A 23,968-nucleotide genomic window follows, 5' to 3' on the forward strand; every position below is an offset into this window, starting at 1 on the left:
TTTACGAGATATTTTATACTTTAATATGACACTAAAGTACATAAACTATGAAATATCTCGTAAAATATTTATTTTGTGACGGTTTTGCCGCAATATTTTCATGCAAAAAATAATGAAAGGAATCTACTGATGCAAAGAAAACACATAGTTGTTTGTAAGAAAAAGTATGCAGCTACTAGTTGCAAATTACACATTTTTTCTTACAGACAACAATGTGTTTTCTTTAAATCAATAGATTCCTTTCATTATTTTATGCATGAAAGTATTGTGATAAAATATCTCGTAAACTATTGAGATTTTTTGGCCATATCTCGTAAACTATGGATTCTTACCCTTATAACTTTTTATGCCAAAAATGACGAAGAATCGATTAATATAAAAAAATTATAGTTGCGTTTAAAAAAACTAAATGACCTTCAAATGACCTTCAAAAGTTCTCTTCAGAATAAAGTCAGTAGCGCCATCTTTTGTTCCCCTTCAAATCGAACAACTTTTATTTAAAACATTGTACAATCAAAAAAGTTTTTGGGGGTGGTCGATTAAAATTGGACATTCTGTATATCAGTCGCAAATGACTATATGCTTAAGTAATTAAATAACTGAAGCCTCATTTGGAGACTTTAGAGAGATATGTAAAAAAATTTCGCTCAAATATATATAAATGTAATATATAAAAAATACATACACGTGTACATATTACATACATACACACGCGCTCGCACGCGTGCATGCGTATATATAGGGAGAACACTAAGTCTCGATTAGACACAAAGGTAAGAGAAAACACTACAGAGGCTCTCACCATGGCGTTATTCGGATGGTGGTGTTGGTGGTGGTGGTGGTGGTGGTGGTGTTGGTGATGATTCTGTACGGGAGGTACAGTGTGAACAATTGCACTGGGTGGTGGTGGTGGTGGCGGGGGTGGGGGGTCGTAGTGCTCCTGGCTGAGGGACGGGAGGGTGCGCATGATCTCGGATGGAGTGAGCACTCGTATCTGATGCTGATCTACGCTACCACTCCCGCCGCTATTGTTAACGACAATCGGGGGTGGTGGGCGTTGTTGTTGCTGGAGAGGTGGTGGTGGTTGTTGTTGTTGTTGTTGCCCTTCACCCGAATTATTGCAATGAGAAAGAGAAGAAGAGGAGGAGGAGGACGAAGAAGAAGACGAAGAAGAAGAAGACGAAGAAGAAGAAGACATAGAGGAGGAAGAAGCTGCTGTTGTGCAAGATTGCGAGGCAGATGACTGCAGGTTTCTGGGAGCATCTTCGGGAGAGAGGGAAGGACTAGGCGGGGTTTCCTGCACCCCACACACCTCCTGATGCTGATTACTGCCGGTTGACGTTATTCCACTGGTCATCAACATTCCTGACTGCTTCTCCATAGGCTTCAGGCTCACTGCTTGTTGCTGTTGCTGTTGTTGTTGTTGTTGCTGCTGCTGCTGCTGCTGTTGCTGCTGCTGCTGCTGCTGCTGGGCCGTCATAGCGACGGGTTTGGTGTTGGTCATGGCGGTAGTAGTAGTGGTGATGGTCATATTGATGGTGGTGGTGTTGGTGGTGGTTATATTGGTAGTGATGATAGTATTGGTGGTGCTTGGTGGTGTCTCCTTGGGAAACTGTCGGATCAACACCGGGCGATTCGCGGTCACACGATGCGGTATATTACGTATATAAGAGTGTCTCGTCGCACGAAGCTATATATATGTATATCTCATACAGGAACAAACACTTTGCAAAAACACACTCAACAATTGTTACTTGTAAAATCGTATCGTTCAATATATCTTCTCTAAAAAGACAAAATTAATATTAATAAATTCTAATAAAATAATTTACATTATAAGTCTAAGCAAGAATTTCTTTTATGATGATATGATAATATAATAATAATAATAATGAAACTAAAAATGTGATTGAGTTAAACATGAATGTTATATAATAGAATTCTATAATAACATATAGTACATATAGTAGTAATAAGCTTTACGCGAGAAGAAACACTCTATACGTAAAAAAATGATATAATGGGCCCGAACGAGGCGATATAAGAACGCGTTCAATATGAAATTCGATCGTTAACGTATATGACATTGTCACTTTTGTATTTATACGGAATACATAAAAGACACATAGAAGCAGGATATATGGATTTTCTGTGTAGATTTATGGATCCGCGGATTCATGAACCTCTGTGAGGATTTTTATTGGATGTCTATCTAAAGATAAATATCTAAATAAATATCTAAATAATATGTCGTATATATATTTACTGGTTATAATTTTATAATACTATATATTTATATAACTATATACAAGGTGTCCCATTTTAAATGAGCCAGGCAAATATCACAAAAAATATGAAAGATACGGAAAAACCTTTCCGACAAAAGTTGTTTGGTTCGACGGGGGACCTTTCGAAGATGATGCCATTGATGTGACCTTGGATAATTGTTTGAAGGTCACATGAAAGTCACCTTCAATTTCTTAAATGGAAACCCCTATTTTTCCCTATTCTTAGCTTATCTCTCGAGAGCTTTTCAAAACACTATAATAAAGTATTTTTTTATTCAGTGCTTTTCGAATTATAATGCTTGAAGTTTACAGTATCTTTTGACATAAAATACAAAATATCATGTAAAATATTTAGTTTTCGTTAATCTTACTTTAATACTTTTATGCATAAAATAATTAGACAAATCAATTTGTGTAAAGAAAACGCATAATTATTTTTAAGAAAATGTATATAATTTTTTAAATATATTTTTTCTTAAAAACAATTATCCGTTTTCTTTGCTCCAATTGATTGGTCTCATTATTCTGTGCATAAAAGTATTAAGATAAGATTACCGAAAACTGAATGTTTTACAAGATATTTTGTATTTTATGTCAAAATATGTATCTTTCAAGCTTTATACTTAACGGGAAAAAACTTTGTGAGTGTTTTGAAAAGCTCTTAAGATAAGCTACAAGAATATGCATTGAAAAATACGGGTTTCCATTTAAGAAATTGAAGGTGACCTTCATGTGATCTTTAAACGACTATCCAAGATCACATCAGTGGCCTCATCTTATGTCCCCCTTCGAATCAAACAACTTTTGTCCGAAACATTTTTCCGTACCTTTCATATTTTTTGAGATATTTGCCTGGCTCATTTAAAATGAGACACCCTGTATATATTATGTATATACATACATACGTACATATATGTGTGTGTGTGTGTGTGTTTAATTTATCAGATAAAGGGACAGAAGGAATAACATTCATCTACACTTACAAATCTATAAATTTATATGAATTATAAACTCACACAAATCGATTTTATAGATCCATATCTGAATATATATAGATCTACTATTAAAATCGAACTTGTGTATATAATAGTATTATTCTTTTTTCTTAAACTCATGTGTGCATAGTCTGGAAAATACCTTTACGAGTAATTGTGTGAATATTTCTATTTTGAATTTTTATACAGGAAGAAAAAAAATTGAAAATTTATAAACCGCCCCCCTTTTCACCTCATTTGGGCCCATTACATACAGGCCCGTTCACGTTCAATTCTATGTATTTTTGAGCGTGAGTCGGATCTATCATTATATCACTAGTGGCTTACAATATATATCTTTTATCGCAAGAACTTGATGTAAATAAGGATTCACTAATTACAATATTTTGCAAAGATTAAGAAATCTCGATTTTTTTTTTAAAGAAATTTTAACCCTGAGATGTTTACTTATTTTCATTTTCGTTGTAGAATTTTTCTTACTTTTATTCATTTCTCGGTTTGCTCTTTTTTTTATAAAGCATGATCATCTGTGACATCAAATTCCATCGTTCCACAATAAAATGCATGTTTATACATATATGTTATAATGGAATTAATGTGCATATAAGTATAAATATGTGCCCATTATTTTATAATTCTAATTAAAAATTATTTTAAAATCATTATCTATCTAATTATTTTCATTATTATTTTAAATTTAGTATTTATCTCCAAACATTTATATATAGCAAAAACAAACAATGCAAATATATAATCAAGTCTTTATAAAGTATAGATATTATTTCGTTTTAGTCGTCAGAGATTTTAACCATAATAATGCTTTAAGAATCTTAAAGTTCATAGTAGGAACATAGTTTGCGACACACAGAACTCGAGCTGTTAGTCTCACTTGAATGTTAGCACAAGACACGTTCGAAGACAAATAAAAATCCCAATAAAAGATCCAGAAATACGGATATCCCAATAAATTATCGCGTTTTCTTAGCTATATAAATCTTTGCTGGAGGAATTAACGCATGAAAAAAAAAACAAAAAAAAAACTAGTGCGATAATAATTGAAGTCCGCATTTTTCTTTTCACTATGAGATATATGTATGTATATGTACATATGTCAATTACCTGTTGCGCTTTCTTCATGCGAGAGGCGGTTCGATTCTCTCGGGCCTGATTCAAATACGGAGCCTTTATCTCGTTCGGAAGAGTCCGCCACTTCTTCGCGATCTGCTTGTACCTGTCGGCCCACGCTGCGCAAATTGAAAGCAACATTCATTAAACCAATAGAAATTGAGGCATTTGAGGCCATTGATGAAAAAAGGGCATATATGCTATTTCGAGAAAATCGGCTTCAAAGTTTTCATTAAAATATTATACTTATTGTTAATGAAAAGTAATGCAATTAACATTTTTTTTAAAGGTGTAACATGTCTTTCAAACATTTTGAAAGCAGAGGTCATGATTTGAAGATAATATTTATTTTTATTATGAGTTTAAAAAAATTGGTTCATGTGCTCTTTTTCCATAAATGAGGTAAAATCATAAAAAAGTGATCTTTTTTATTTAAATATAATTAATTATTTAATTAAATATAATTAATTTACATAACTTTTTTATATATTGTTTAAATATTAAAATAAAATTATGTAATATTATAATATATATGCACACATTTAATTATATATATAATTTTATTATATAATATTATATATTATTTATTATATAATATTATAATATATAATATTGTTACATTAGAAAAGTAAACATGTCCTTTGTATATTATAAATATAACATACCTGAGTTGATTTAGACGATTTAATTGAGGCCATTAATGGAAAAAGGGCACAAAAGCCTATGTACCCTTTTTCCATTAATGGCCTCAATTACGAATCAGAATTTTGAAGCTTTAATTTTGTGGTGAAAATTTTTTTTCAAATTTCAATGCCAATCAGATGCCAATCAGATGCCAATGTGTTCAGAATGTTCCAAAATCACACATCGAAAAACCACATTTTTTAAAAATGTCCCATTGTGTGTGTCCACTTTTCAAAGATTCAAACGTCTATAACTCAAGAACTGTTTGAGCTACAGTTTGAATAGAATGTTATTAAAAGATTGTTGAAATTTGGTGAGGATCGGTGAAAGGATTCATTTCTTATGTTTCAATATTTAAATTTTAAATTTTTTGAGAAATGTGCACTTTTTGACGTTCGCAAATTTTCAGATACCGAGGTAAATTTTTTTACTCGAATATAGAGTATTATCAAATAAATATTTGGTATTCTTTTTTGGTAAAAAGAATTTGGTAAAAATTGATAAAAGGGTTTATTATAAAATTTTGAATTTTTATTTCCTTTTTTAAATGTATAAATTTTTGAAAATTTTTAAAAAAATATTTTATGTGAAAAAATTGTGCAAATTAGAAATTTGCACATTCCTTCCTCATATCATAATTTTACTTCTATGAGAAAGCCAAAAACTTGAAAAACCAGCTTGCTTACTGCAAACTGTTGCAATTTGCACACTGTTTCTTGCATACAAATTGCATCAACGGAAAAGATGAGAGAAATACTTGGAAGTTCTAATAAAAGTAACAATCGCAAGGTAAAAAAAGAATGTTAGAAATATCTATTGGAGGACATAGTCTGGGGAGTGTCTCGATTGACCACATTGATATTGACACACAACCAATCATAGCCGGTGCTTAGGGTTTTTTGCTAACATTAACCAACCCGGAAAGGCTTCGTGGTCAATATCAACGTGGTCAAACGGATCCCACCCCATAGTCTCCCACCTGGATATTCGGTTTTCCATTCGGGATGATTGAGATTGGCATAGAGCACCATTGACATCGTAGCTCCACTACCCAATGCTTCGTCAGCCTCCATTTTAGGACTGTTTCTTTGATTATATGAGATAGTAGCATTACCTGTTGTCGTATTTCCCTCATCTTCGGAATTTACCCATGGACTAGGTGGCTCTGAAAACGCTGGACTAAATTGCGGACTGCTGCAAAATCAAAATTAAGATTAAATTAATATTAAATTGAGATTGCATATACAAAATAGTACATATACATATATACACATATTTTACGTAGTTTTTGACATTTTAATTTTGATATTATTTTTCTGATATTGCTTTATTATTTATATTATATATATAATTTATTTATTTATTCATTCTTACTTGCTATACTCGGAGTGATATGGTGAAGGCGGTGGAAAACTCATCGGAGAGTTTAAGGTTGATTGACCAACTGAAGGCAGGCTACCAGGTACTTGAGGTCTCACCAAGGGCATTGCTGCTTGAATACCTATAAAAGAATTTTATTCAATAAAGTAAAAGGAATAAGAATTATAAAGTACATATCTGTATACAATTTTTTTATTATAAAATATAAAATGTGTTTAAGAAAGACAATCTTTATAGTACATGTATAATTTATTTAAGCATATATTTTAATTTTTCATTCTTGTGATGCTCTATTCTTAAAAACAATTTAAAATATTTAAATTGTTTTTAAGATTAGAATAGAATAATAATAGTAGAAAAGAAATATAATGAATATAATAATGAATAAATATAAAGAATAATATTTAAAATAATTTTTTAAAACCTTTTATTAATTTTCTTTAGAGAATAATTTTTCTTAGAAATAAATAATTTGACTTTTATTCTTTTTTTTTTTTTATAACAAAATGATATATTCAAGTATATATCACATAAATTCACTTTATATTGTTAATTACTATATTCAATTTTTTTTGTTAGCATTTTGTGTTTTATTTTTATATTAATTCTTTAATGTTGTAGATTAAATTATATTTTCATTAATTATTAATATGCTCAGCAATTATGTACTTACCAGGATGGGGAGAGGGTGACACTAAGGGGGTAGTAGACGAAGAAGGGTGTGAAGTTTGAGCTTGAACAGAAAACACTGATGATTCTTGAGACTCTTGAGATTCGTCAGTCAAAACGCCCTTAAATATCTCCTCGATATCTTTACTGTCCATATTTGGTAATCCTTTAAAAAAAATACATAACATTTTTAATTTTATAGTTATTTGACCACATTGTAATTCTCTAATAACATCAGTAACAATAATAATATATATCTAATAATATGTATATATAACACAAGTTAAAATTATATATACACACAATTTTAATATATAAAATTTTTATATTTTAATATAAATATAAAAAATATATAATATATATTATATAATATATAATATAATATATAATATATGATAATATATAATATAAAATATAATATATAATATAATAATAAATATAAAATATTAATAATTGGAATTCATTAAATTCGCCAGTAGAAAAATTAAAGAAACAAATGAAATTATTCTATTTGCCAAACTAGCAAATAGATATTTTTTATTTAATTGAAAATCACGACGTTTCAACCATATGGTTGTGGTCCTTGTCAAGTGACATAAACTGAAATAACATGAGTAATGAATAACGCTTAACAGTTTGAAGTAATATAAACAAAAAAAAGCGAATAACATTTACAAATTACATACTTGCGTTGGGTAAATTAACAATTGGGAATCTATGCATATTCGAGATCAAACGATTAAAGATTAAATTTGTCAAATTGAAAGAGAGAAAACGTGTCAATATGCCACTTCGTCGAAAAATGTCTATAGTAAACTAAAAGGACTGGACGACCTTTATTATTTTGTCATAAATGTTATTTAAATTCTGTGTCCTTTTGTAAGTTGATTGTATTGTTAAATTTTGTATGTATAATTTCTAAATGTTATTCGCTTATTTTTGTTTATATTATTTCAAACTGTTAAGCGCTATTCATTACTCATATTATTTCAGTTTATATCACCTGATAAGGACCACAACCATATGGTCGAAACGTCGTGATTTTCAATTAAATAAAAAATATCTATTTACCAGTTTGGTCGAATAATTTCATTGTTTCTTTAATATATATTATATATTTAATATATTATATAATATATAATATATAAATATAAAATTAAATATATTTACTTCTCAATTTATAATGAATTCTTTATTTATAAGAACTTACCAGTGTCTCTGACCATCGATTCCAAATTAAAGTGTGGACTCAAAATATCCGTCAATTCATCCTTATTTCCACCTTGAGTATCATCCAACTCATCCAACGCTTCACTAGCTTTTGCCAAATCCTCGTCGTTTTCATTCATTATCGTATTCACTAGATCATTATCCAATAAATCCCCGGAAATTGGTAAAATATCACCAAGCGCTTCGGTATCGCTACCATCATCCTCCACAATTTCCTCTTGTTTGATTTGCTCTTGACCCTTTACGTCTTCCTTTCCTTGTTTCGCTTTAATTTGTTCCATCGCCTTTAATTCGTCTTGAGATAACTGAATTGTATTAGCGTTTCCAGGAGTTTTGCGTTCCTCTTCAGACTCGCTGCTGCTTTCAAGATCCTTCTCCTTCGTCGTGTCCATCAAATCTTTCCCAAAAAACGCTTCTTGCATATAAAGGGGAAAACATTCTGCCAGTTTCGTCTTTGGCTTCCTTCTTTGAGGTTTTCTTCGGGGTTTATCATCCCCCATTCCGACTCCCATCGAAGACTCTCCGGACTTTTCCGCATCTCCCTCTTCTTCTTTGTCCTTTCTAGTACCCCTCAATCTTACGATAAATCCTCCAATTCCCAACTTTTGCAGATTTCTCTGACGTTTTCTTCGCAAAACGGGAAGTCCACTTTCCGAAGTGCAGATACTGAAGCCTTCGGGAGGCGGCTGATTCCATACCATACCCTCCTTCAGCACCGTTTCCGGTTCATCTTTAACATCCATCAGTTCCATTTTGTTATTCTCTTCTAAAGAATTGTCCAAACTTCCTCCAGCAACGACAGATTCGATAGTCGCCATAATATCTGCCTCTTTATCCACTACTGGAAGCAGTTTTCTTCTTTTCTTCCTCGTTTGCTGATGTTCCGCGGTCAAGGATTTAATATGATTCATTCCAGCTTCGGAAAGATAAACTCCGTCTAAGAGATATTGCTGCGAAGAAGACGATTTAAACAATTCCGGACTTCGGTTTTGCGGCGGAGGGGACGACCTAGCAAATTTCGGGGAAGGTTTCGAGAGAAGATGAGGAGGCGGAACGTCTCTCGGACGACAGAGGAGGCAAATGTAACCCTCTGCGGCGCAACGTTCAGCCTCTATTTCGTTCTTAATCGAATCGCAACTGCAATGGAGCCATCTCTCGCACTGTACGCATTGAATAATGAGATCGCCTTCCTGATAAGCCTCTTGACACGCTATACAAGCGGTATGGGAAGCGCAGGGTCCGCACTGAGTGTAACTCTTCTGCCAGGACGAATTAATACCGGGATTGTTAGAGCCACAAGTTTGACACTGCGCGCACCACTTGCATTTCCAGGTCCCGTGAGGCACGTGATCCAAAGGCGGGTCGATGCAGTAGATATGATAGCTGATGTCGCAATCGTCGCAGAGAATCAATCGAGCCTCATCATTTCGCTCGCCACAACCTTAAAGAAATAGAAAATAACAATTAGAAAATGTGCTTGATGGATTTATTTTTAAAATTTTTAGATGTCTTAATCTTGGATGAATCTAAAAGCGTACATCAATTCGATTTATTCGATTTTTACGAGGCGCATTTTTAAAGTAAGGTCTGTTTTGAAATAAAATAAAAAAGATCTTAACATATAAAAATAATTTATTATTGCCAAAACTCTTCTACAAGCTTCTAACCGGTTCAAGACAGAGGCGGCGGACTTTTACGACAATGGAATTAGGAAGCTTGAAACAATATCAAAAATAAAGTCAATGGTGAAAGTCAATGGTGATTATGTGGAAAAATAAAGTAAGCTTGTAGAAGTTTCTTGACTATAATTATTTTTATATGTGTTAAGATCTTTTTTAATTTTAAAACGCACTTTACTTTAAAAATGCGCCCCATACAACAGTAGCAATGCAACTTTCTCTGATATTACGGCGAGATATATGATAATTTTATTAATCAGAAAGCTATTAGGCATCTCGAGGACACACACATACACAAATAGGAAAATTTGAATAATAATTTGAATTAATTTGGATACCCCAAGATTCATAGCATATGCATTAGTCACACAGAATATGCATTAATGATAAGAGGGACCATATTGTTCATTAACATAACTCACATAATGTGATAAGAGGAGTCTCATATTATGCTGTATAAAGTGGCACTATTATTACAGTTTTGAAGTATACAGAAGTTTTATATACAGGGTGTCCCAAAAGTTCTGCAACAGTTAAATATCTCGAAAACAAAGACTTTTTGAGAAAAATGTTTCAAATAAAAATTGTAGGGCTTTAAGTAGCGCATTAAGTAGTAATATTAGTGTGACTATAAAAAGCATTATTAAGGTCACGTAAAATTCACTTTGAAATTTTTCAATGGAAAAGCTCTTGAAATAGCTACATAAATATCAATCAAAAATAGACATAATCAAAAATAAGGGTTTCCATTGAAAAATTACAAAGTGAATTTTACATGGCCTTAACAATGCTATTTATAATTAATATTACTATTTAACATTAATATTACTATTTAATGCGTCAGTTAAAGCCCTACAACTTTTATTTGAAACATTTATTTCAAAAAGCCTTTGTTTTCGAGATATTTGACTGTTACAGGACTTTTGGGACACCTTATATATAACACAAATTTATACTTTCTGGTATTAGCAGAATTTTATAAATTATTTTCATAAAAAAAATCTTTAATTACATTAATATAATCTTAATTTTTATATTTATCAATATGTGAAGTGTCCATATTTTTGTTAAAAGCATTATAAAATTTGGCCAAATATTTAACATTTTAGTTATCACTTATTTATCTAAATAATTAATATATTTTAATTAATTTTTCAATACCTTCGCAGACGGTGCAATCAAGGCATCGCCAGCCTTTCTGCAAGATGACCTTGGTCACTTTGACACTAGCGCAGTATGGATGATAGCATTGACCGCACTGTGCACACGCGATCAGACAACCTTCTGAATCGATGCCGATCGCGCCGCACATCACACAGATATCCTGCGTTAGAACAAATTTATCCTTAGCGGAGCAGAGAATTAATTTGTTCTCCCCTCCAGGCTCCTCCTCCTTTGATGCAGACGAATCTAATACAGGACTCTACAACAGTTGAAAAAAAAAGAAATTAATTTATTATTTATTTACAGAAAATAGATTAAAAAATATTTTTTAAATATATGTGTTACAATAAATTGAAAATTCAATATTAAATTCCATTATTCTTAATTCAGTTCATTTATACATTCCATTATTAAAATATTTAAAAACTATAATTTTACTATAAAAAAATTCTATTATTATTTTTAAAATTATTTTTAACAAATTTGAGAAGAAAAAAAAGAAATATAAAATAAAATAATACTTATTAATAAATCAATTTCCTATCGATATAAATAATAAAATAATTTTTTTTTCGACTAATAAATTACAAAACTCATTGTACAAAATAGAGTAAAAAAAATTCAATATAAATGTATATAGGATGTCCTAAAAGTCTTGCAATTGTCAAATACATCAAAAACAAAGACTTTTTGAAAAAATATTTTACATAAAAATTATAGAGCGCATTAAATGGTAATGTTAGGGTGACTATAAATAACAATGTTAAGGCCATGTAAAATTTACTTTGAAATTTTTTAATAAAAATCACGATTTTTGATTGCACAGTCTAGTAATTTATCTCGAGAACTTTTCAAAACATTATAATAAAGTATTTTTTCATTCAATGTTTTTCGAATTATATATATATATATATAATGCTTGAAGTTTACAGTATTTTGACATAAAATACCTTTTAAAATATTTAGTTTTCGATAATCTTAATACTTTTATGCATAAAATAATTAGACAAATCAATTGGTGTAAAGAAAACGCATAGTTATTTTTAAGAAAATTTATAGTTTGCAACATATTTCTTCTTAAAAACAATTATGCGTTTTTTTTTTCAACACTAATCAACACTAATTGATTGATCTCATTATTCTGTGCATAAAAGTATTAAGGTAAGATTACTGAAAACTGAATGTTTTACAAGATATTTTGTATTTTATGTCAAAAAATACTGTATCTTTCAAGTCTCATAACTCGAAAAATACTTAACTTATAAAAACTTTATTAGTGTTTGGAAAAGCTCTTAAGATAAGCTACATGAATATACATATAATCAAAAATAGGTGTTTCTATTAAAAAATTTCAAAGTGAATTTTACATGGCCTTAACAATGTTATTTATAGTCACACTAATATTACTACTTATTTATTTGAAACATTTTTCTCAAAAAGCTTCTGTTTTCGAGATATTTAACTGTTGCAGGACTTTTGGGACATCCTGTATAATATAATATTACAAACTTTCAATTTTACTGTATATACCTGCAAGCCCACTTCGGGCAACCCGAAGAGTCCTCTCATTTTCGCCTTCGGTCCTCTCTTTCTACCAAACTCCGTCATCTTCTGCCTCTTTTGATAGCCCAGTTTACCGATTCCTTTAGGCCTACCAAGAATCCCAGCACTAATCCCCAATCTTTTCTTCGCAATTTTTGTGGCGCAAAATGGTTTTCCTTTCCCTAATCCGACCGAATAAAGAGCTTCCTCGGAACTACCACCCTGATAATCTAATTCGGAGGATTCGCCGTCGAGGCTCTCTTGAGAAGCACTTAGATTTAAATCGTTTTCGTCGATACTGTCCTTTCGTCTGGCTACTATGGCAATGTTTTTACAGTGAAGGCATATATATTCGTAATCGGGTTTTGCTTCTTTGCGCTGCTGATAGATGAGCGGATCGGCTTCAGAGTCGCACGTGCCGTGTACAAACTTCTTGCAGGAGTAACATTGCACCATCTCGCGATACGCTGCGGCTCTGCAAATAATAAATAATAAATATTTACAGACATTGATGAAATATTTAATATCTAAGAAAAGGAAAAAAAATAATATTGATTTCTTAATGTAATATATCTAATGTAACATAAATATATAAATCCTATAATAAAATTGCATAATATCATATAAGAAATTAATAAATTATGATGAAAATTATAGACACAAGAATTTAAAAGCTTAATCGTCTATTATTATATTTGGCAATTTTATTTAATTTTAATAATATTTTTGAAAACTATAATAAATAATCGCGTATTTATTATTTACATAATTATTTTCAATTCTTCCTATTAATATCTCAAGACATATTAATTATATCTGAGATTATACATTTTATATATAATTATAATATATAAAATTTATTTTATATAAAATTATATTATATATTATTTATTTTATATAAAAAATTATAATATATATTATACTTTATATTTTTATCAAAATTTGTCTAGCATGTACAATGTAAATATTTGAAAAAATAATGAAGATATTCTCCAATTACCTGTAAGCCTTTCTGCAGAGTGGACAAGAAAAACCTTTATTGCGCTGCTGGTAACACGAATCACAGACAGTATAATGAGAATGCCATCTGGAAGAGAGTCCGGCTCCAGGAGTACGTGAACCACAATCGGTGCACACGCGACAACATTTACATTTCCAGCCATATTTCGGAATGGAAGTGACGATAGGTCGCAGACAGCCGGGGTGATAAGCTTTGTCGCATCGTTCACATAGCATCACCTATATATTCATTCATACATATATATTGTAAAAATCATTTTATAAAAATATTAATTAAAAAAATTAATAAATACAAGATTGATAAATACAAAAAAATATAATCATATACAATTACAATTATGTATGTGTATGTGTACACATTAAATCAAATTAAAAATATTGATTACACAATGCATTTTTATGAGATACATGTAATGAAAATATGAAATATATATAAATCTAATAACAAATCTTTAAAAATTTTAATAAGCTAAAAACATATTTAGCTAACAAATCAATTAGCTAAAAATCAATCTCTAATTAATTGAATAATTAAATAATTTATAATTTTAGTATTAACCAATTCTAATATTAATTTTTTCAGAAAATTGTAATTTAAAAGCATAATTAGTGTGTAAAAAGCACATTTTTCTTTTGAAATATCTATTTAATAAATTATTTTAATATAAGACATTTAAAAAATAACTTTCAGTAATTATTTTTCCATTAATAGTTTTACCAAATGCATTAACAAATTTTAAAATAAGAACAATTGCAGTATTAATTACTACTTTTTACATATATAAATGCTTTTTTACAAATATTAAATACTAAATGCATTAAAGTTTAAAAAATAACTTTTTACAAATACAATTTTTTTTTATATTATAATAATCGTAATTGAAATTTTCTATAAAATTTTAAACAAGCCTACTGTAATATATATATAAAAGTCATATTTTATATATATATAATAATATATTTAAAATTTTTCTTCTCACATAATTATATCCTGCATTTTTAAAAATTTTCAGCATATTAATTTTCTTTCTTTTATGACCTTAAGACTTGTGATTTTTGTAACCTTAGAGACATCCTCAGGTTGTCGACAGACTTGACACACGCGACAAGACACACATTGCCATCCAGCACGTACTCCAGGCAGCAAGGCTAAGCCGACACAACTGCCGTGATAATGCTGGCCGCATACAGAGCACATCACTAAATTTGATACATCGCCCATTCCATAACATTGCACACAAGTCACTTCCCCATTCACTGCAAATGCAAGATTTAGTGAAATTAATAATCACAAGATTATAAATTAATAAGTTATTTTTATTTCGAGTCAATTGCTTTTTTTCTTGTAAAATTAGATTCTCTTCTTATGCTACTCGGTGATATTAGAGTAATAAAAATTGCCTGAATTTATTTAAATGATTTTTTGTTTATATGTAACGATTAATTTTTTCTGCTATTTATTATAGTTACATTATCACTATAATATTTGCTTTCTCTTTTGTTATTTAGATTGACTAAAGATTAAATGATAAGAATAAAACTTTTGTTTTAACTGTTTAAAAATGAAGAACTTACGCAAGAGCGGAACTTGACCAAGATGCTGGCTGCAAAAAAGTGACAGACTCTTCGTATCCTGAAAGCAACTATTGGCTGCTGCACACGGGAAATGAAAATAACGATTGCACGATGCCACCTGTCGAATCGCAATTGGTTATAATCAAGAAAATGCAATTATGTGTGTGTGTGTGTGTAAATACTTTGAAATAAGAGAAAAAAATCGTGAATTTTTAATTTTAATCTTTATAATAATTATTATTTACTTTTATATGTAATTTTTTATAAATATAAATACTATTTATATTTTTTATTTCTATTATATTAAATCTCTTGATTAGATTTCATATCAATAACTTATTAATGATATAATGATGATTAAGTTAAAAAACTTACTTTGCAAGGAATTCCAGCACCATAGTGTGAGCAGTAGGCGCAACGTCTGCAGGAAGCTTGCAAGACTGTGCGACATGTCAATTCTGGTGCCAAATCTTGACTGTTGCTGGACCAAATAATGCACGATTGATGAACGTAGTAATGGCCGGTTAATGGCTCAAACAAAGTCCCAACTTCTGGCTCTTCCAAATAGCCCACTATTGTCAGTTCTTCTACCGGCTCCGTAAAATTTGTTAGACTAGTATTCCTATAAAAAATTAAAAAAAAAAATATATATATATATATAAACTTTTTAATTTACTTGTGGATTTTTTGTAAGTGATCGACATTGCTTACATATTTTTTAGCATTAAAGATGTATCACACACAATTTTTAACATAAAATATAGTGTATGTGGATAATCCATAGGTATTTAATATTTATATAATTCTTATGTACCTGCATTTGGCCAGACTCTTCTGTCTACGGCAGGTAACAGCAGCTCCAGGTCCAGCCGCTCTCGGACTTTTATCTCCAGCGACAGTAATGTCAATAAGACGATCGGTAGTTGTTTCATCGCGGTTTGTTGACTTTTCGGGAGTAAAGCCCGGCGGACACGTTAGGCGCAAAAGTTCACCTTGGCCCAGCTGACTCCTCTCGCCTAAATTACATAATACGCATGCCTTGCCCGGCCTGGAAATATTTATAATTGTGATTTAAATATTAATTATAAGATACTTAAATTCACATTAGATTTTTTCTTATTTTTTAGAAAATTCAAAAAAAAATTGTTTCATGTTTAACTCATTGAGAGATGATATTATATTGCAAAATATTAATAAAGAACGCTTTTTAAAAAATACAATGATATGCAAATAATTGTAAAAAAAAGTTGTAAGTTTTAGAACAGTACATAATTATTACTTAAACTTGGATATAATAATTAAGGAAGAGTTACGCGGAGTTTTTTTTACCATTGTTCAGGAAAATAAGGAGGCTCCTCTGGTGCCGGCATCGACCTCTCAGTTATATTCCCTCCCGATTCGCCATTACCGTCGATAGTAGGGTCGTCCATCCCGCTGGTGCGTAAAGGACTTGGCGACTCTGAGTGTGTATCATCGTCTTTGCTTTTGGTACGACGCGGTATACCTCTTGCATATCCTAGTCTATGAATACAATAAAATGCAGAAAAATATTATAAAACAATTCATATACATATATGCTATACATATACTATTCATATACTATACATAGCGTCATAATTAATAACAATTATAATACTTAAACACAAACCCTTTGCCTCTGGCACCGCCCCTTCCAAAAGGTCTTCTGTTGCCACCTCCACGAGTGATACCAAGAGGTCGTTCTTTCCGGGGTCTGCCAGGTCCGCGACGAATGTTCAAAGGCTTTCCACCAGGCAATGGGAATTTCTGATACCGCAATGGATCATGAAAAGCCTCATCTGGTGTGACTAATAAAAGAAAAAAATAAATAAATATCAACAGAAATATAAGCTTTGAAAGAAAATATTGAATAAAAATACAAGAAATAATTTAAAAAGATTAATGAAAGAACACATATATGTTTAATGTGTGTGAGTTCCATATATAAATTTATTCAATGTACTGATATATATATATATATATATTGAATAAATTGAATATACAAGTATATAATATTTATATTGTTTTTAAAAAATTTTAAAATGCAAGACCTTACGTTTTAATTAATAATAAATATAATATAAATATTATAACAATTAAATCCACACTCATACATATTATATACATACATAATAAACTAAATTATTTAAGATTATTTTATAAATATAAATTTAAGATTACATTTTCTAAATTTTATTTTAAAACAAAATTAATAACCTATAATTTAATCTGAAAATTAATCTAGTAATAGAACACAGCTGAACTAAAAGAAAAAAAATTATATAATCGAATAAAAAAATAGTTTACATTAATAAATTTACATAATTTATTTATTTTTAAATTACTAAATTTATTTTTCAATCAATTTTTCAATTCTTTCGATTTTTGTTATCAATTTTATCTTTTTTCTAATGTTTCAAATCTGAAAATTTTAATACTTATATTTTAATACATTTGTAATCGGTTTATAATTAACTTTATATTAGTTTAATAAATAATTCTTACAAATTGTAACGCTTCTTATTCCAAAAATAGCAAAAAAAGAGGTAAAACAATTTTGAAATTGTCAATATGTAGGTACTAACTGTTACCAGGTGTTGTCGGAGTAGCTTGCCCAAGCAATTGGTCCGAATTGGCTGGAGACACCGGGATCCCTGTAGTCTCTTCATCCTCGTCCTCGCCTTCGGAAGCTTCATCCAACTCCATTTCTTCCTCACCCTCAAGACGTACTTCATCATCCATGGCACCTCTCTCTCTCTTCCTTTCGCTCTTTCTCTCGCTCTGTCTCCACCCACTTTACTCTATACTGATCTAAAAGAAATATATAAAAAAATTATACAATGTTTCGACATAAAACTCTTATTATATCATATCCATATAAAAATTCTACTTTTCAATTCTGGTAAATAAAATTAGAATTGATTCAACGAAATAAAATAAATCTCCCAATTACGAAACATTCACAAAACTGCAGAAAACTACATTGTCAAAATATCACTACAACAGAGTTGAGAGAATTTCGTTGACAAAAACACGGCTCCTTCCCTCTGGTGTCAAATAATCGAATATTTTGACAATCGCGTACCTAATTCGAGGGGAGAAATAAAATTTGAAATACCGGATTTTCTCCTCTCATTCGACCGAGAGCCTTTTACAGAGAACGAGAGGGGGAGGAAAAGGAGGATCGGCGTCGGCGGCGATGATGAGGATAGGATAACGTTCGCCATTACTACGTAAACACAGAGACCCGTGAGGGCGCGTCGCCTGCCCTTGGCGGGTCGCCCTCGGCCTCGGCACCGAAGAGCAGCGTTCGGATCCACGTTACCTGAGGAGAGAGAGAATTAACGCCGCTGATAAGGCGATGACCTGGGCGTCATGGTAGAATCAACGGCGGACTGCTGGTAATCGTGGCGGCGGCGATCCAGCCAGGTAAACATGTTGCAGCCAGGGCGAATGATCGGATGGTGGAAAAAAATCGCTACATACACACAGAGACGGAGGAGATCCGTACGCGGACAAGGTCTCTCTCTCTGCGCGAACGAAAGATTACAACCGCAACGCGAACTAACGCACTAGAAGATCGCGGAGAGAAACGGATATGGGTGGACAGGCCGTCGCGACGTTTCTCCCTAGAATTCTAGTCCTAGTGACAATTACGATGGAGAGAGTTTATTGGGCGATCAAATCGACGATCGACCAATCGCGGTTGAGGATTCTCGTGACGTAATGAGAAGGCTTGAATTGCGATTGGTCGACTTGATTGTGACGAGGGGCTCGATTCTTGAATTCATTCGCAAGAGAAACATATACGCAAATTCGGCTCTTACAGAAAAGTTGCAAGTTGATTGGCTAAAAGCCATGCGATAGCCAATCAACTTGCAACTTTTCTGTAAGAGCCGAATTTGCGTATATGTTTCTCTTGCGAATGAATTCAAGAATCGAGTCCCAGGAAGAATAGAGATAAGGAGGCCGAACTATGTGTTTGGGATGTGCGACCAAAACCGAGGCCCGATAGTAGTACCTATAGGTACCTATAGGTGGCGTTGTAAACACAAGGTGCCTGATGGCCTGGCTGCATTCGGAAATGTCACCCGAGTGCATTCCCTCTCTTTCTATATCACTGAGAGAGAAATGATATAGAAAGAGAGGGAATGCACTCAGTGACGTTTCCTAACGCAACCCTGAGGAGGAGGAGAGATTCTGTACTTCTTCATGAGTAGAATAAAGAGATTGTCGATATAAATGAAGTAAAGAAAGCCAGTTGGTTCATGAGGTTAGTATTGATATATTTTTGTACATTATTATATCTATTGAAACTTTGTGGAATAGTATATCAACTGGTACATTTTGTTCTCTATTGCGTAATATTACGTACAAATTTTATTTTAAACTTATTCAAATTATAGTAAATGGCCGCGTTCAGCAGAAAAAGCAGCTTTGCAACTGTTGTAAAATTCGTGAATCTGATTGGTGTATTCTCTTCATCTTAGCTGAACCTAAGAGAATACATCAATCAGATTCACGAATTTTACAACAGTTGCAAAGCTGCTTTTTCTGCTGAACGCGGCCAATGTTTTTTTTTTCAGTATTCAAATGGAAAAAGTACAGTTGTTCCAAAAAAGATGTTTATCTCCGACGAGCCTAGAAGACTCCTAAATGACAATAATCTCGATACTGTAAGAAATACTTTGTGATAATATTCCCGAATCAGGATAGTTTATAAATTGAAAGGTTTATTACTAAAGAAAGCAGAGATACATTTTAATGGATTAATATTTAATTTGTATTCGACTCAACTGAGTCGATACTGTAAAAGTTTTACAAAAGAAAAGAAAAGATAAGAAAAGATGTACAAATCCAATATAAAGATAATAGTTTCAAATTGAACAATAGGTTCGAAATATCCGGAACGAATGCGAAGTATCGGCCAAACGAACAAAGTTCTCAAAAACACGATCTTGCCTAAATTCCCGAAAATATATGTCAATTGCTTATAACTACCGTAAATCGAGTGTCGAGTCGATGTCGATCCGCGCTCTCCGTATCCTCGCGCCAGGGCGCGAGAGCCGTCGATCGGTGGGAGTAGAGCCGGGGACCAGGTGGGGGTCTGGAGCAGTAGCGTAGCTTTTTTTAAGTAAATTGCGGCTCCAGAAAATCCCTTACAATACATGATTTGTTAGTATTGTTAATGATAGTTTTTGAGTGTAAAGTTCAGTGAGGAATTGAAGCAGAATGTTTTTTTTTTCCGTCAGCTGATATATGAGTCGTATGAGAAATAAAATCTAATTCATTGAATTGCCCATATTTAAGAATTTCCAAATGAAAATTGTACGTGCATAATATTTGAATTGTAAATAATAACTCTATAATTGCAAATGTATTGTAGCGTAACGTTCTGTAGTCTCTACCACTCATTATACATATATTTTATTATTTAATTATTTGATAATCGATTATTTATATTCAATAGTTAAGGACTATGGATAATAATTGTACGTACTCAGAGGACAATTCCATTCTTAAAAAATTCACTTTCACTGACTTATATAATAATATAAAAGCTATAAAAAAACCATGTAACTGGGCAGACATTAGGTATGATAAGTGCGTTTCGTTCGTAGAAATATTAGAGAATCGCCAAGAAGGTATAAAAATTATCATAATGAACACTTTACAAATTAATATATTTTATAATAATAAGTTCATATCCTGGATAGTATTTGATAGAATTAAAGCGCTTGAAGATATATCAGGGATAATACATTTGTTAGAAGGACTAAAATTGTAATAAGAACTATGAGGATTTAAATAAACATCTGTTATTATATTTTTTTTCCTTTCATACAATTTATATATATTATCAATAAATGTTTGAGATATATTTAATTTTCATATTCTCGAAACTAAAAACAATAAAATATTAATAATAAATTTCATTGCACTATATTATTGCACTATATTAATTACATTTCAAACTCATCACATCTTATTAAATGTCTAATATAAAAAGTTATTAATGTTAACAGTCCTCAAAGTTTGGCGTTTTTTCGATTTTGAGTTTTCAATCTGCTAGCAGATTTTAGTTTATTAAAACGTTTCGCTAAAAACTCAGCACGAATTATTATGTAAAAACTAACTACGGACTTCGTCAAGAATTCCATATGTTCAAAATTTTGATTCATTATTTCCAATGACATTGTTTTACCTCTTCTTTCTGCAGGTTTCTTTTGTTCTGATTGTTTTTTCAATAAGTGGAATGTCGTGGGATTAAATCCATAGGCACTCCCTATACGTTTCAAATATTTATTTACTTAGGGTACTTTCGTGAGGTAATGATAAAATTTTATGTGACCTTAAGTGATCATACAACTTTTTACTTTTGATTCTCATCAATAGACACTCATAGATCCACTGTTGTGTGTACCTTCGACCTTGAGCAGGAACTTTTGCGGCATTAAAGCATGCCTTGAAGGCTTCTTGTTGAGTTGGAGGTAATTTGGACATTTCTTCATCAATTATTGCTTGTTTTACTTTGGCACACTTTTTTCTTTTCTTAGCCAGTTCAGTAGTGAGCTTCGTTAACTGCAACAGCGAAAAACTATCCATAAGATTATATAATTGAAATCCACATACTACGTATAAGTGAAAAAATATTGTACCTTTTTCTTTAGCCTTTCATTTTTAGCTTTTTGATTTTTTATCACTTTTTGCTTCTCTTTGTTTCGAATTTTTTGTTTGTGTGCTCGTTTAAATGCCTTTTGTTTGTTGCTAACAATTCTCTTTCGAAATTTTGTGCAAAAAATACATCGAACTGAATCATATTTTACATGCATTTGTTTAGGCTGAACGTATCTGGTGCACAAATTGGAATACCTATAACATTACCGTAATAACAATAATATTTTTAATGCATACTCACAAAGTAAACAAAGTTTTTCATAAAATTACCCGTTTTTCAATCCAGTGCCATCGCATATAAGTAATTTTTGAAGGAGTTCTATGTTCTTTAATATGTTATTAACAGTCGTACCAGGTTTCAACCCGGGTACAGATGTAGAATGTCCATTTATGAAAACCTGACAGTAAATGAAAAGAATTAGGGAATTTGGTACCAGTTCGTCTTCTAGTAATCACAAACTTACCTCAATGGATCCATCTTTGTTGATATAAAATTGTTTCTTCGGTGGACTAACAAAAGAGCCCCAGTGTCCAATCATTAAAGCATTGTTCAAAAGAGCCTTACTCCAATTGTCCGGTAAAGTTTTTGCTTCCAATTGTTTATACATGTATTTTATGGTAAAAGTATTTGACGTTTCACTCTCCTGTGAGATCCTACTTGTCCACGAAACGTTCTGATTTATTATTGGTATTTCTTTTGAAACGTTGACATTTGTGTCAGATGATGGATGAATGCATCCTTCCTTAGTTTTTGGATTAAGAACATTGTCAGTTGGATTTTCATCTGTTGAAACAATCTCCAAAATAGTCTTTCTAGTATCAGACTTGTATGTTTTTGTTACATGTGGTATGAGACATACGTCTCTTTCTTTAAGAATTTTTGATGAAACTATCACATTTTTATCAGTTGATTCATAAGTGCATGATTTCTTTGTTACTTTGTGACTATCAGACATATTGTTGGTGATTCCATTTTCATCAATGAAAATGGTTCGGCGTTCTCTTTTTTCACTGCTTGACATATCTGACTGTCTGTCATTTAAGGAATTGATGTCTCTTTCATCAAGAATTTCATGTGTTGATGAGTTCTGAAAAATATTGAAAATATTAGTAGAGTGAAATTCTGCAGTATCATTCAAAGTGATACAGCAAGTTTATACTTACAATTGGAATGTGTGCAAATGGAATCGCATTGGTTTTTAAAGTAATTTTGCCACGACTCATGACGTGTTTTATTCCACCTGGTAAAATTGTTTCATATTTTTTTATGATATCCTTTTCACGAAAATGAAGTTCACAAAGGACATCAGAATCTTTGGCTGCACGACCGATAACTTTTTCCCATTTTGTCCGAAGAGGAAGACTCTAATAAAAATTGGGAAAGTGTTCTGTAGTGATCTTTCTTCCCAAAGAATTCGATACAAATATAATTCAATATTAAAATAAGTACGAACCTTGTTTGGGAATTTAAACAAACTTTTATTACATATATTAAGCAATTTATTTTTTTTCTTTTCACAGGCTCTCCCTGATTTGCAATCAGGATATGCACACACTTTTGTCATTTTTCTTTGCACTAATAAAAACTCACAATTTATCGAAAAATAATGGAGAAACTGCAACGTAGGAACGAAAACCAAAACAACTAATACAAAAGTCCACCGTGTACGTGCAGAGCAGCCCCAGGTCCCGAGAGGGCGCTTATCGTATGCGTGGCGCCAAATTATCGTATTTGAACTAAAATTATCGTATTTTTAAAAATATTAATAAAATAATCATTTATATATTATTTCTTATATTAGAGATAATCGCAAATAAGTTCGTTATCAATATTAGACGCTGGAAAAAAATCTTTATTCTTAAAAATTTTTATTTATTTATATTTTATTTATTCTTTAAATTCATACACATACATATATGT

General features: G+C 31.3%; 2 protein-coding genes across 18 annotated transcripts in view; both read right to left on the minus strand.

The window, feature by feature from the left end:
• Window positions 1-18,991, minus strand: part of LOC145936763 (uncharacterized) — a 48,665-nt gene extending 29,674 nt beyond the window's left edge. For 11 of the 16 annotated variants that reach the window (XM_083039419.1, XM_083039340.1, XM_083039355.1 and 8 more), the window contains exons 1-17: window positions 18,695-18,991; window positions 17,955-18,180; window positions 17,000-17,177; window positions 16,681-16,872; window positions 16,166-16,399; window positions 15,727-15,973; window positions 15,352-15,469; window positions 14,840-15,033; window positions 13,757-13,995; window positions 12,745-13,231; window positions 11,212-11,473; window positions 8,352-9,812; window positions 7,146-7,307; window positions 6,467-6,593; window positions 6,072-6,286; window positions 4,403-4,527; window positions 803-1,612 (exon numbers count right to left, since the gene is read on the minus strand). In XM_083039419.1, coding sequence (XP_082895545.1) covers window positions 803-1,612; window positions 4,403-4,527; window positions 6,072-6,286; window positions 6,467-6,593; window positions 7,146-7,307; window positions 8,352-9,812; window positions 11,212-11,473; window positions 12,745-13,231; window positions 13,757-13,995; window positions 14,840-15,033; window positions 15,352-15,469; window positions 15,727-15,973; window positions 16,166-16,399; window positions 16,681-16,872; window positions 17,000-17,177; window positions 17,955-18,111 — 5,208 coding nt within the window. In that variant the 5' untranslated portion in view covers window positions 18,112-18,180; window positions 18,695-18,991. The remainder of the gene's footprint in view (window positions 1-802; window positions 1,613-4,402; window positions 4,528-6,071; window positions 6,287-6,466; window positions 6,594-7,145; window positions 7,308-8,351; window positions 9,813-11,211; window positions 11,474-12,744; window positions 13,232-13,756; window positions 13,996-14,839; window positions 15,034-15,351; window positions 15,470-15,726; window positions 15,974-16,165; window positions 16,400-16,680; window positions 16,873-16,999; window positions 17,178-17,954; window positions 18,181-18,694) is intronic. The other 5 variants (XM_083039303.1, XM_083039365.1, XM_083039322.1 and 2 more) reach the window with 5 other exon arrangements.
• A 2,231-nt stretch (window positions 18,992-21,222) lies between these two features.
• Window positions 21,223-23,718, minus strand: LOC145936859 (uncharacterized). 2 transcript variants are annotated; one of them, XM_083039507.1, is made up of 6 exons: window positions 23,502-23,717; window positions 23,212-23,412; window positions 22,512-23,135; window positions 22,318-22,445; window positions 22,029-22,242; window positions 21,223-21,951 (listed from the first exon to the last, which is right to left on the minus strand). In XM_083039507.1, exons 1-6 carry the CDS (start codon window positions 23,610-23,612, stop codon window positions 21,673-21,675), a joined length of 1,557 nt encoding a protein of 518 aa, XP_082895633.1. In that variant the 5' UTR covers window positions 23,613-23,717; the 3' UTR covers window positions 21,223-21,672. The 2 variants fall into 2 exon arrangements, with proteins under 2 accessions (XP_082895633.1, XP_082895641.1); XM_083039515.1 differs by having other exon boundaries at window positions 21,792-21,967; window positions 23,502-23,718.
• Between the last annotated feature and the right edge of the window lie 250 nt (window positions 23,719-23,968).

Source organism: Prenolepis imparis, unplaced genomic scaffold (genome assembly GCF_030444845.1).
Source record: "Prenolepis imparis isolate NDT839.2.m4 unplaced genomic scaffold, iyPreImpa1.0 SCAF_1, whole genome shotgun sequence".
NCBI lineage: Eukaryota > Metazoa > Arthropoda > Insecta > Hymenoptera > Formicidae > Prenolepis > Prenolepis imparis.